Source organism: Chiloscyllium plagiosum, unplaced genomic scaffold (genome assembly GCF_037043375.1).
Source record: "Chiloscyllium plagiosum isolate Xiang-an unplaced genomic scaffold, Cpla_swu_hap1 HiC_scaffold_16, whole genome shotgun sequence".
NCBI classification, from domain to species: domain Eukaryota; kingdom Metazoa; phylum Chordata; class Chondrichthyes; order Orectolobiformes; family Hemiscylliidae; genus Chiloscyllium; species Chiloscyllium plagiosum.
The window spans coordinates 31,695,420-31,710,314 of record NW_028270154.1 but is presented as its reverse complement, the minus strand read 5'-3'; the positions used below and the strand labels follow the sequence as shown (position 1 = coordinate 31,710,314).

Below are 14,895 nucleotides of genomic sequence, written 5' to 3'. Positions count from 1 at the left end.
CTCATCATATGACCTTCTCCCACCAACTGCCTAGATTTCCCCCAAATATAGTCAGGGATGGAGGATTGCAGTTGTCTGGCATATATTGTTGTAATGTCTGGGTACGTTCCTTTCATACCCTGAGCCTAATTGATTACACTTATGTTTTTGCCACCCAGCTGCACATCCAGGTGACTGTCAGGATGCTTTGCTAATGGGGTAAGAGATGGTCCCCATTCATACACCTTCAAAAATAATTGTTACTGGTGATGCTTTGCAAAGTTGCTCTCCACTTCAATGGCTTCCAAATGTTGATGGTACAATGAGCAAATGTTCAGCCAACATTTGTTTGAGTCTGTGATTTCAAATTACAAGAACATGGCTTCATTGGTTTACAAACCAGTAAATTTATATAGTGTCATTCTTCATAAAGTATGGCTTCATAACAAGGTAAAGATAAAAGCTAACAATACACTGAATATACATTGACCACAGGAACAGTTATTCGAGGAGTGAGTTCACCACCAACTGCTGTCGAGCAATGACAGAGAGGCCACTGCTGCTGGGATTACCTGAAACACTTGCTTCTCAGAACCAACTTGTTATAATCTCATGGAAATAATAGGAAGTAAGCAAACAGGATTGAAAACTGTGGAATTGAAAGGAGAGGAGATGACAAATGGAAACAGTCTAAATGGGTGGTGGAGAATTGAAAATTCAATTCTGGAGTTCTCATGCAGATTTATTTTAACTTTCACACTATTTCCCTATAATAGTAATAAACAACATTTACTACACCACCACATTATGCAAACATGCGATTTGTACATAACCTAGAGAAATGATGATCGGTCTTTCCTTGTTCCATACAATTTCACACTCCCGTAAAGTGACTTGGATGTATCGATAAGGGAATTTACATTTAATCTATTAAATGAGAAGAAATATTTTCATGCAGAGAGTTGTCACTCTCTGGATCTCTCGTCCCCAGAGATCTGTGGAAGCAGATTAATTTTTTTTTTTTCAAAAAGCACAGTTGGATAGATTCGTGACTAACAAAGAAATCAAAAGTGTGTATGTGGAGTACAGGCCACAATCTGATCAACTATAAAACTTATTGAATGATGGAACAGGTTTTAGGAGCCAAATGGCCAACTTCTGCTCCATATGTACTGCTCAATCTCCATTTTAGTTATACTCATGAGTATTAGTAGGACTTAGTGCTTTGGCAGATATCATCATGAAGTCAGTGGAATAGATTTTGTAACTGCTTATTTGTCTGTGTTGACCCTGGGGTATTTGGAGGTCAGTGTGACTTCAGCAATTCAGGGATAGGTGGCTGGGTGGACATGATCTGCATCAGGAGGAGGAACATTCTTGTTCCGGCCTCAAATGCCTGTAGCATTGGTTATTCCCAAGACCAGTGAGGGATGTTTTTATTTTAAAGATTAAAATTTTCCAGGTAGCATTAGATAATCAATTACCTTGTAATCAATTACAATCTCAAGGGGTTGGAAATCAAAATAACTTCTTGGCTAAACCGCAGCAGGGCCATATGTCAAAATAGATCAGCATTGCTATGACATTAATGACAGGGATAGGACATTATCCTGATATTAACACATCATTTGAAAATGTCCACTTTTGTTATTCAACATCACCCATCATCTCAGGTAATCTCAAAACATGTAGGCGTCTGTTGGGTGTTGGCAGGTTTGGAGAGGCGAAGAGTGTTTGTTGTGTGTGTGTTTTGGGGGGGGGGGGGGGGGGGCAAATGAGGGGAGCAGTCTGAAAGCAAAAGAATCACAGTTGCTAGTGGAAAAAGAGCCTCTGCACAATTTTCAACCTGTGTTAGTCTAGGTAAAATAAAAACTGCACTATTCTCAAACAAACAGAGGCAATTACAAGATTCAAAATGGAGCACAAAACAGAACAGATGTAAAGTAAGGGGGGGGGGGGGGAGGGAAGCTCAAGTCTTTCTGTCAGAAAGATCTCATAGGCTATTCATTTTAATGGTTTGACTAAATACAAGAATCTTGTATTATTAATGGCGATTTTCTTTGGTGCTGTTTCACAAGTATGAACAACTCATGCAGCAATTACATAAGCTGTGACAAATAATAGCCTTTTCAATGAGTGAATGAATCTTTGTGATGTGTTACCAATTGCATGGGATTCTGTTTATTAAAAGGTGAAAGGGGAGGTAGAAAACCAATACAGGATAACATTTACTGGATTAGAGGTGGAATGGTGGCTCAGTGGTTAGCACTGCTACCTCACTGCACCAGGTACACGAGTTTGATCACAGCCTTGGGCAATTGTCTTCTGTGTGGAGTTTGGGCATTCTCCTGGTGTCTGCATGAGCTTCCTCCAGGTGCTCTGGTTTCCTCCCACAGTCCAAAGATGTGCAAGTTAGGTGAATTGGCCATAGCGTAAGGTGCATTAGTAAGAGGGAGATGTGTCAGAGTGGGTGACTCTTTGAAGGGTCAGTGTGGACTTGTTGGGCCAAATGGCCTGTTTCCACACTGTAGGGAATCTAATCCCTTTCAATGACAAGTAAAGATAGCCTTCCTAGACATTATTAACCAAATCCCATACATTTTAATATCACAGTTAATGGAGATATAAAGGGTAAGTGGGCGGTAGGAAAGAATAGTAAAGACTTACTTTACAAGGTCAATTCATTCTTGTATCAAACTACTTTAGAAAGTCTACATGTATTCCAAGTGTCCCCACTCTACTGCACAAAACATGGACACTCTGGTATGGACCAAATGGCAACTTTCTATGCCAACATGAAACTAGATTAAAGATATCAATGAGTACATCTTCACAGCAATGAGAGCAAACTGTCTATGTTATACTGAACACATTATTAATGTACTTAGTTTTTGCACATCATGCATGTACATCATTGATCTTCCACGGTCACTTAAACGTCAGATGCCAGAACAGAGTTGGTGAGGTAGTCAGTTTTTAAAATAAAAATGTAAAAATTAGAGAGGTTGGAAAGTTCACCTAAGCTTACTCCATCTTCCATTTTACTAACATGTATTATCGCTTCCTTTTCAAAGGCCTTGATTTTTTTCCTGCATTCTGGTGTATACCCTCTGCTATATTCCCCACCAGACCCAACTACAGTGGCTTCCACTTGATACAACACCTATGCACAATTCCAGCACAAGTTACTGTTTAATGATTAGCATCAGTGATTGGCTAGATTCTTCACTCAGCTAAAGGAGTTTAGAGATTAATTTTAAAGATCAAAGACCTCCCTTACCAAGATCAGTGAGTGCCACACAAATCGGGAATCAAATCCAAAAATATCTTGGACTTGTATAGCTCATTGTTGAAAACCAGGTACAATTTAAGGCAATTGGTGAGTTCCTTTCAAAGGTTAAGCTTATTATTTTCAATAAGTCAACTCTCAATGCAGCATACATAGAGCTGATAATGCTTGAACAAAGACACAACATACAATACTTAAATATAGCACCATTTTAATAAAATCCATACTGAAAAATTATTAATTCTCCATCTCAGACAACAGCATTTGCACAGTATTCTTTCAAAAGAAAAAATAATTCTTAAATATACTGAAGGCAGTACGTAAAAGCATTGGAACATATGGATATATAGAAACATATTTAGCAGTCAAAAGTAAAAGCAAGCAAAATACACTATTGCTCATTTATAGTTAAATTCATTAAACTAATATAGATGCATGGTAAATTAGAAATGATTGCAGTACCAAGCCAAAAGAAACTCTTAATATTCAGAGCAGAATGGTCATGCAGCTTTAAAATCAAATTTGGAATCACAACCACTTATATTTAGCACTTTAACTGTATATGGATTTTGCTAATTTAAATGCCTATTACGCAAAAAAAGTCTTCATTGCAATTCGTAGACTCATTTGATAATATGTGCTCAATGTGAACATAACGTTCATTCAGAATAAAATAGCAGTTTCCAGATCGTAATCTTTAGCTCACCACAGTGACACCTGCCTAGGATGAGTAATAAAAAACTACTCCATAAATGAACACAGGGATATAAAATGAAAGAATCATACTCACTGAGCAGTAACCAGATACAACCACAGACAAACAGAACGGTATCCATCTTTCAAAGAGTTGGTTGCTGCATGCAATTCAATGCACAGTACTGCAGCACACACTGCAGCATGCTGCTGGATTTATGGGAATGAGTCATCGTCATCATCCTGTTGAGTTAATGAACTCCCCATGGTTAAAGCAGCACGTCTCATTGTCAAAGACACAATCAACGTTAAAACGATACATTCTTGCCAACCTCAAACAACAATTCATTCTCATTCCAAAGTACAACGTTTCAAAATGAATTAAACAGCTTTATTGAAAGCCCGAAGGTTTGTGTATAGCTCTCCCCTCCTGAGGGGAAATGTACGCGGCGGTACAGTTTAAAATACACTGGGGGTGGGAAGGGGAATACTGTACAGTATTCAATCCGTCCTCGCTCGAGTGTTTGACCAGAATGTTAACGAGGCAACGAGGGAACCCTTGAGTGAGGGAACAGCGGCAACTTCATAGGCAAAAAGAGGTCCAGAAAGTTTAATTTTATTCTTAAAGTTTCCTTGTGAGTCAGCGAGAAAAGCAGGACTGCTTCACTCGGTCAACAGTCAAAGTAAAGGAGGTTCTCGGTCCGCACTTATTAATGCCCAAATCGCATAACAACTTCAAATGATGGCAAATGCGATCAATCAGAGGAATCTGGAAGATTATATCAGACGCATCTCGCACTCCTATTATTGACGGTCACTTTTGAAGGATGTAAAGTTACTCAAAAGGACTGATCATTGCCAAATAACCTACCTGGCGCTGAAAACTGGTATTTACATGAGTAAAGCTTCATTGGTTCAATTTTAAGTGTTTTGTAGATTTTTTAAAAGTAAATTTTGCTGGCTTTTTCCGTCAATTTCTTATCCCTAAAACCGTCCTTTCATCCCCTCTATTTTAATCTCCATGCCACGTTTGATATTAAGTTCACTTTGTACTGAATACTTGCATCAGACAATATAGCTGGTTTCACACATTTTCAATTTGATTAAGGATTGTTGCTTGTCCTGCCCAGGGAAGAACGATGACCTATTTGCAGCAATCTCCAGTATAGTCACTGCCTCCTTAACAGTGCAATACCAGATAATGTTTGCACTTAAATAATATATAGCACTTATTTGATTAAAACATTATCTTGATTACCCGAGTTAGCTTCCTTAAAATTGTGATGACTTTAAGAATATGCTTGTTTTAAATTTGGTGATGACAGCACAATGAAGCCACTAAAGAGAGTTGTAATTTCATCTAAAATAGCTGCAATAGGCCATTTATGGGAATTAATTCTGTTCTTCCTCCTATTAGAAGGATGTTGTGAAACTTGAAAAGGTTCAGGAAAAACCGGCAAGGATATTATCAGGGTTGGAGGGTTTGAACTATAGGGAGCGGCTGAAAAGGCTGGGGTTGTTTTAGCAATCCTTGTTCTAGGAACCACATCTTTGGTGACTTTATCTTAGACATTTATATAAGTTGTAAAACATTGAGGCCACCAATACTGATCCCCGTGCCACACTACTTGTTACAATTTTTCAACCAGCATTTGACCAATTTATGCCAGCTGTTTCCTGTTAGGTAGCTCACGTTCTATCAATGCCAGTACACTCCATCCGAAACCATTAACTTTTATTTTCTGCAATTGTCTTTGATGTGGCATCTTATCGCATACCTTCTGAGGACCTAAGAACAGTACATTCACCAGCTCACCATTATCGACAACATAGTATTCAACAAAAAACTCCAATAAATAATTTAAATGTAAAAATTATTTCCCTTTCATAAAAACATGTTGACTCCACTTAAGATACTTTATTCCCAAGTGTCCTGTTATAATATCTTGAATAAGAGCTTTAAACATGTTCCCTAAAGCCGCTGTTAAGCTCACTGGTCTGTGGTTTCCCTTTTTCATCTCCCTCTGTCACAGTTGCTATTTTCTAATGTAAAAGATCCTTTCCTGTATCTGGAGAATTCTGAAATATTTTCCCATAAACAACCTAAAGAGAAAAGCAGTATAAAAAAATAGCAATAATTGGAACTTAATGCACTGGTCATACTGGAGCTCCATTTTGAGGTATAAAGAGTCAGATCAATTTCTTTCACTTATTTTTTAATTGTTTTTCATTGTGGAAACATTCTGACTATCCCATTAGATACTTCTTTTAAAACTCTATAATGATGTCGACTGATGTTGCCAGCCTGCAGCTTCAACAATTTCCTGAGTACCCATTTCTCTTTTGATTGTGATTTTCTCTAGTTTCTTCCTCCATTTCATTTCCTTATTTACAGCTATTTCTGGATGTTACCTGCATGCTGCATCGTGACAAAAATATATACCTGTTCAATTCATCTGCAATCTCCTTAGTTTTCAATATTAATTACAGGACTAATGTTCGCTTTATTAATTTCTTTACCTTTTTAAATATATGGCCCTTATAAAGTTTAAAATAGCAGCCTTGGACCCACTCTTCTCTCCTTCAAACTGAATGTAAAATTCAGCTTTGTTCGGATGGCTGCTACTTAGGGGAACCTTTACGATAAGGTCATTCATCTTGTCTCACATTATACCAGGTCTAGAATAACTGTTCTCTGATTGGCTCTGGGACATTCTGTTCAAAGAATCTCTCACCTCATTTAGGATACTTTTTCACATCTGTTTTTGTTTCAGTTTATATGTAGGTTAAAACCCCCCATAATTATCACTCCATCTTTCTGGCAAGCTCCCATTATGTCTTCCTTTCCACTCCATTCTATTGTATAATTAATATTAACGTGTCTATACAGAATGCCCATAAGTCTACTTCTTTTGCGACAACTCTATCTAAACTGCTTCTAAATCCTAGTTTCCTGAACTTTCTTCTCTATTGTGCTGATACTATCATTAGTTAACAGAGCCAATCAACTTTTTCTCGCATCTGTCCTCTCTAAATGTTATACACTCTTCAATATTCAGATCCCAATCTGTGCCCAGCTTCAGCCATGTCTCTACAATAGCTATAGGATTTTACTTAACAGTTTTTCTTACATAAACGTTTTAAAATATTTGTATATCTATTTTAAATGAGCACAAAACAGTAGAAAACTGAATAATTCATCATTAACTGCTCTTACAATGGTCAAGACGGTCAGTCTGCTCAGTAAAAAATGCTGGTGCCTACTTCTGTGCTATTCCTAACCATCATTACTAAAGTGAAAATTTCTGAATAACCACATAAATGGATTTTTAAAAATATTGATATTTCAGCAATTCACTAATATTACAGTTTTGCTATTGTAATGCATTTAGCTTATCAGGATAGCAAAAAGATTAAGATTGATTGCATATTGGCTCAATAAAATTTATTCTTAAATGTATTTCTACTCCCTGTCAGCCTAAGTGCAGATCAATTTAAAAGTTTTCACAAATGCCCTTATGGTGATCAATAAATGTTGAAGTAGAATTGAGCCCATTTATCAGGTAACCTGGAACTATAGAAATGCACACGTTGCCAAAAGTGAATCTCCTTCACATGTTCACAAGATGTAAAAATATTTGAGAATAAAATGTTTCTGACAGAATTTTTTAAATTAGATTCACTACAGTGTGGAACCAGGCCCTTCAGCTCAACAAGTCCACACTGACCCTCCAAAGAGCAACCCACCCAGACCCAATCCCCTACATTCACCCCTGACTAATGCACCTAACATTATGGTCAATTTAGCTTGGCCAATTCACCTAATCTACACATCTTTGGACTGTGGGAGGAAACCAGAACACCCATACAGACATAGGGAGAATATGCAAACTCCATACAGACAGTTGCCCGAGGCAGGAATTGAACCTGGGTCCCTGGTACTGTGAGGCAGCAGTGCTAACCACTGAGCCAGCATAACAGTGCAGGAGACAATTCTCTTCAGGAGTTGAAGTGCAGAAAAAGATCACATCCCTTAAACTGCAAGATACAGCCAAATTGCTACTATTTTATGGAGACTATTTTTAAAATAAACTATTGCAAAAATACATCAAACAGAGGTGGCAGCAAGGGAATGCAACTCATTAAGGATCTATTGTATGCTGCCATAGAAAGCCTAGAATGTGAGGTTTTTGATGATTTCCCACACGGTGAATTCTCAGTGGTGCATTCTGCAGCTGCAGTATTGGACTTGGCAAAAGGCCAGGAGCTTTTCTGCAGGACAAAGAGACAAAATAAAGAAGCTAAAATACTCCAGGGCTCCCCAACCCATGTGAAAAACTGCATGGCCACAGGCTGAGTGTCTAATTGTCAAGTTTGCATTCTCAGCTGAAGAATTGTGTGTGGCACCAGAAGAGCTTTTATACAGGAGAAATGAAGTGTTGCATTCGAGAAGAAATATCTAATGGTCTTAAATATTAGATCAGTTCCTCAGTAAAAGCATTTCCGACACTGTTAGTTAACTTCTCAGAAATAATGTATCATTGTTGGGTTTGGAAAATGAATCATTGTTAAAGGAATTAAAACCTAATTCTGAGCCCTTGTCAGTATCTGTAGATCAAATGTCCCCACTGGGGAAAAGGGACAGAAATACATATGAATGGCGCTGTTAACAACTCCATCCAGAGAAACTCATCAGACCTGGCAGCAATTGTAAACAGGGTTGAAAAGTATGGCACTAGAAAAGCACAGCATGTCAGGCAGCATCCGAGGAGCAGGAGAATCGACATTTCAGGCATAAGCCTTTCATCAGGAATGTGTTGGGGGGAGGAGGGGTGGAAGGGGGCTGAGAGATAAATAGAAGGGTGGGGATGGGTCTGGGCAGAAGGTAGCTGGAAAGGTGATAGGTAGATCCAGGTGGGGGTTGATGGTGATAGGTCAGAGTGGAAGCTGGAGCGGATAGGTGGAAAGGAAGCTGGACAGGTAGGTCAGTTCAAGAGGGTGGCGCTGAGTTAGAGGGTTCGATTTAGGATGAGGTGGGGGGAGGGAAGATGAGGAAACTGGTGAAATCGACATTGATGCCATGTAATTGAAGGGTCCCAAGGCAGAAGATAAGCCGTTCTTCCTCCAGGCATCAGGTGACTAGGATTTGACTTGCATGTCCTTGGCGGTATGGAGGGGGAGTTAAAGTGGTCGGCCACATGGCAGTGTGGGGTTGTTTGGTGTGTATGTCCCAGAGATGTTCCCTGAAACATTCCATGAATTGGCATCCTATCTCCCCAACGTAGAGGAGATCACATTGAGAGCAATGGACACAGTAGAAGAGGTGTTCAGATGTGCAGGAAAATCTTTGCCAGATGTGGAAGAGTCCTTTGGGAACTTGGATGGAGGTGAGGGGGGGATGTGTGGGCAGATGTTTTACACCTCTTGTGGCAGCAAGGGAAGGTGCCGGGAGTGGAGGGTGGGTTGTTTGGTGGGGTGGGGTGGGGGGGGGGAAGGTGGCATGGACATAATGAGGGAGTGATGGAGGGAATGGTCTCTGCGGAACACAAATAGGGGTGGGGAGGGAAAGAAATAAATCACTGATGGTGGGGTCTGATTGTAGGTGGTGGAAATGGCAGAGGATAATGTGCTCCATCTGGAGGTTGCCCAAAATGTCAAATGTCCTGCTCCTCAGATGCTGCTTGACCTTCTGTGCTTTTCCAGGACCACGCTTTTTGACGCTGTTCTCCAGCCTCTGCAGTCCTCATTTTTTCATCGCAACTGTAGACAAAAAATCAGAGTTAACATTTTGAGTCCAGTGACCCTACAGCAGAACTGATGAAGGATCATTAGACTTGAAACATTAAATCGAGTTCTCTCTCCACACAAGTATCAGACCTATAAGGGTCTGGTTCCATGTTGTACCTATTAAGTTCCTCTAACACTTTGTTTTCTCATTTCAGATTTTCAGCATAAGCAGTTCTTTTTTTAATATAACAACTCCCTCTGTTTTGCGCTGCCCTTCTCTCCATCAGAACCTACAATTAATAACCCTGACCTCAAAAATTCCACCCTTTTCATAGAACATTGCAGCGCAGTTCAGGCGCTTTGGCCCTCAATGTTGCGCCGCCCTGTGAAACCAATCTGAAGCCCATCTAGCCTATATCATTCCATTCTCATCCATATGCCTATCCAATGACCATTTAAATGCCCATAAAGTTGATGAGTCTACAACTATTGCAGGCAGTGCATTCCACGCCCCTACGACTCTCTAAGTATAGAAATTACCTCTGACATCTGTCCTATATCTATCACCCCACAATTTGAAGCTATGCCCCCTTGTGCTATCTATCACCATCCTTGGAAAAAGGTTCTCACTATTCACCCTATCCAACACTCTGATTATCTTATATGTCTCAATTAAGTCACCTCTTAACTTTCTCCTCTCTAACGAAAACAGCCTCACATCCCTCAAACTTTCCTTGTAAGCCCTTCCCTCCATACCAGGCATCTTCCTAGTAAACTCCTCTGAACCCTTTCCAAAGCTTCCACATCCTTCCTATAATGTGGTGACCAGAACTGCACACAATACTCCAAGTGCAGCTGCACCAGAGTGTTGTACAGCTGCAACATGACCTCATGGTTCCAAAGCTCGATCCCTCTACTAATAAAAGCTAACACACTGTATGCCTTCTTAACAGCCCTGTCAACCTGGGTGGCAACTTTGAGGGATCCATCTTTGAGGGTGTCTATGGACACCGAGATCTCTCTGCTCATCCACACTACTAAGAATCTTACCATTCAGCCATTACTCTGCATTCCTGTTACTCCTTCCAAAGTGAATCACCTTACACTTTTCTGCATTAAACTCCATTTTCCACCTCTCAGCCCAGCTCTGCAGCTTATCTACGTCCCTCTGTAACCTACATCATCCTTCGGCACTATCCACAACTGTACCGATCTTGGTGTTGTCTGCAAATTTACTAACCCATCCTTCAACGCCCTCATCCAGTTTATAAAAAAGTCAAACAGCAGTGGACCCAAAACAGATCCTTGCGGTACGCCCCTAATAACTGAACTCCAGGATGAACATTTCCAATCAACCACCATATTCTGTCTTCTTTCAGCTAGACAATTTCTGATCCAAACCGCTAAATCACCCTCAATCCCATGCCTTCGTATTTTGTGCAGTAGCCTACCATGGGAAACCTTATCAAACACTTTACTGAAATCCATAGACACCACATCAGTGGCTTTACCCTCATCCATCTGTTTGGTCACCTTCTTAAAGAACTCAATACAGTTTGTGACGTATGACCTACCCGTCACAAAATCATGTTGCCAACACTAATCAACTTATTCCTATTGAGATGATTATAAATCCTATCTCTTATAAACTTTTCCAACACTTTACCCACAACCAAAGTAAGGTTCACTGGCCTATAATTACCAGGGCTGTCTCTACTCCCCTTCTTGAACAAGGGAACAACATTTGCTCTCCTCCAGTCTTTTGGTACTATTCCTGTAGACAATGATGACATAAAGATCAAAGCCAAAGGCTCGGCAATCTCCTCTTAGGCTTCCCAGAGAATCCTAGGATAAATCCCATCCAATCCAGGGGACTTATCTATTTTTACACTTTCCTTGTGCCCTTGGTTCTCTTCTCCTTATCCTTGAACATGTCACTCCATACACAATATATATCTTCTTTTCCAAAATTCTGCCTTAGTTGCTTCCACTCAAAATACTCCTCATCTAGGCTACATTTTTACATCTGATTTTTCCAGTCTATACATAGATGAAAAGTCTCCAAGATTATCACTCCACCTTTCTGCCAAGCTGCATTATGTCTTGCTTCAAATTGCATGGCTAGTGTAAGGGCCTTTACAGGCCTTGCATAAATTTCCACTCTGGACAGCGTATCAATGTTAAACACCGCAGGTTAAATGTCAGTTAGACAGAGTCCAGCATTTGCTTTTGTGTTCGGAGTTTTATTCCAAAACCTACACCACCAACTCCACAGGTTAGGTAAAGTTCTCATAGCCTCAGAAGACCATAGGGCATCTCTCTGATTAGAGAGAGAGAGGACTGGTGGTGGTTTAACCTGAGGCTCACCATGCCTTTGGCAAGGGATGAGGTTGAGAAGGTTGGACTTTCCTGGTGACCATTGATTACTGGTTCTCCAAATGTACGCTTCCAGCCAAGTTCTCACCCAATTCTTTTCTTTTGAGTCAATTTGTTGCATTTCTTTGCTTTTAGTCAACCTATTATGACACATTTCTGCTGCGGACAGGAGTTGAGCCTAGGTTCTCTGGCTCAGAGGTACTGACACTACCGCTTCACCACAACAGCCTCAGTTCTCACCCAATTCTCAATTAACGTATTACTATCATCTGATGGCTAGTTCCATATGGCCTCAGGCATCGCTGCCAGATCCTACTGGATAATAATAACTAACAACAAGGTGTCAGACATTGGTTAAGCACACATCTTACCATTTCTTTGCAGTAGGGCTACCCTTAAAGGGTTACACTCCCATCTACCCCAACACAGTGAACCAACTTTCAGCAATGACTTCTCCAGCTCCCACAAAGTCATCCCTGTAGTTCCTCAAGGTTCTGTCTTACTCACCAACATGTTTCTCATCACTATCAGGATGTAGGCATCCGGTTAACTCCCACACATATGCTGATAATATTCAGCTGTAACTATCTACTACCTTTTTAAATCACTTATGATGCTAATCTCACAGTGAGTAAAGGCCAAAACATCATACAAATGAATTAGTTTTGGCATCCAGCTAAGAAGAAATCTGCACTCTCAATGCTGTAGAATTGTATGGCCAGCACATTAATTATGTTTAAGTGCAATATTTTTCCCTTCTCATATTAACTGGCATTCCTGCAAAGGATTTTAGAGTAATGCTTCCATGTGTAAGTAACTTTACTACATAATGATCCGAAAAACTAAACTGGAGATGCAACACAAAATATAAGCTGATGCAACCAGTACCTTTATGTTTTAATGATCAACTGTTCAATCTTAGCATCACAGTCTCAACATTTACATGAAATGGTTTCAAATTCCACAGAATCTAATCATAAGAAGGCTTTGATCCAGCCTGTGGCAGGAAGGAAGACAAAGAGGGTGAGAAGCAAATGGAAGAGAAATATAACCATGGCTAAAATCATTTCTACTAAGGTGTAAAGAATTGAATTTTGACCCAAGATGACCTTCCTGGTGTAACCAAAGATCTAAAGTACTGGAAATGAATTAGAATATTTTCTTTTTAATCTTGATGCAATGAATTTGGGTTGGGAAGGAGGACCATGCTGAAATTGAGTATAGCTTTTTGAACAAAGTTGAAAAAACCTTCTGCTTCGTTGTATTGGATCAGATATACCCTGTCCATCATGGAAGTTCCTGCAAAGACAATTTTTTTTTCAAACATGGGTACAGAAATTGAGCAATGTTCTGGAATTGAATGGTTATAACAATAAAGTTCAATTTCAGGAATCAAAGCCTTGAAACCCCAACATGCCTAAACAAAAAGGTTGCCATAGAATTATGCTTTGCTGAGCATTACTAGCTGCTGATAAATACAGGTGTTCTTCTCAAGTTAGAATTTTTGATTATTTTAATGGCCACTAAAGAGCCACAGCCTCTGCTCATAATAACACCACATTTCATTATGGAGCAGGGTGTGGAGGCAGGCGCCAAGTATCCCAGCTAAAACAAGGATCAAACTCTGCATTGATCACAGTATTCTAAACCATTCGCTGCTGTCTAGTCGACTGAGCTAACCAATCCCCAAATGTAGGTGCTTTTCTGTAAATGATGAAGGCCATTCATTCTCAGAGTTTGAAGTCAGCTGTTTTTGAGAGAATAAAAAAAATCACTCTCAATGCTGCTTTGGTGTTTCCCAGTGTAAAGTGGGAATTTAATGAAGAGATAAAAGAAAGGCTATGCCCTTTTCTTTGTTACCCTTTCAGCCTTCAATAATTGGCTTTTATTTTGGCCCCTGGGAAAAAGCTGGTTAGTGAGCAACCAATAATCTTCTTGTAATAAACAATTTTTAAAGTCATGGTATGGCAGGTCAGCTCGATCATCCTTGGGATATAGGAATTCATGGATTTATCACCTGTCCTGGACAAATGCATCTGCAGACAGCGTCACTAGCTGCACAAGCTTGAGATCCAAACTTGGGAAATTGAGCTGTGGTAGAGGTTTGTTGTGTATCTCTAAGACAGAGAGCTGTGTAGACAACATTTTTAGGGAGGTGGTCACACCACAGGTTATGGGTGTATAGGCAGAGGGTGGGAATGGGTAGCTGTCAGGCAGCAAAAAGAACCAGGCAGACTAAGCAGTGTCTTGAGTCCATCTTCTATGAATGAATGAATGAATGATTTTATTGCCATATGTATTTTATAGTGAGTAAAACAGTAAAATTCAGGGAAAAACTTCTCCATTTTCACCATGATTCAGCACTATTTTGAATAGCTTTAAGACTAAGAAAAAAAGGAAAGATATAGCTGAGAGATAGACCATCAGTCCTGAACTAGCTCATCGTCAACAACTCCTGCACTACCATCTCTCTTCCACTGCCTTTTCACCTTCCACACTGAACCCAACCAACATTTAATCGCCATTCTTCTGGGGCCATCTTTGGCTGCTGGGCTGATTATCCCCGCTACTGCTTCGCCACCACCTGCGCCAGACCCAGCAACATCAGAGTCGCATCTCTCACCATGGGGCCCATCTAGTCAATGTCCCTGAGATGCGCTTCTGCACCATTTTGCCACCGCCAGCGCCAGGTTGGGTCAACCGATCCTCAGACACTACCTTTCGCTGCTGGGCGTACCTCTCCAATGTCACCTCCGCTGCTGTAGCAGCTGCCAATTCCAATGCCAGGAGCCATCTTGTAATGGGTCTTCCATTTATTGTACTGGTGAGGG

General features: G+C 40.2%; 1 protein-coding gene across 3 annotated transcripts in view; it reads right to left on the bottom strand.

Annotated features, from left to right (window-relative positions):
• The window catches only part of LOC122556574 (long-chain-fatty-acid--CoA ligase 6-like), a 203,998-nt gene extending 199,688 nt beyond the window's left edge, over positions 1 to 4,310 (bottom strand). Inside the window, exon 1 of one of the 3 annotated variants that reach the window (XM_087995260.1) lies at positions 4,059 to 4,310. In XM_087995260.1, the coding sequence (XP_087851386.1) occupies positions 4,059 to 4,104 (46 nt within the window). In that variant the 5' untranslated portion in view covers positions 4,105 to 4,310. The remainder of the gene's footprint in view (positions 1 to 4,058) is intronic. The other 2 variants (XM_043703393.2, XM_043703392.2) reach the window with 2 other exon arrangements.
• Positions 4,311 to 14,895: the final 10,585 nt, after the last annotated feature.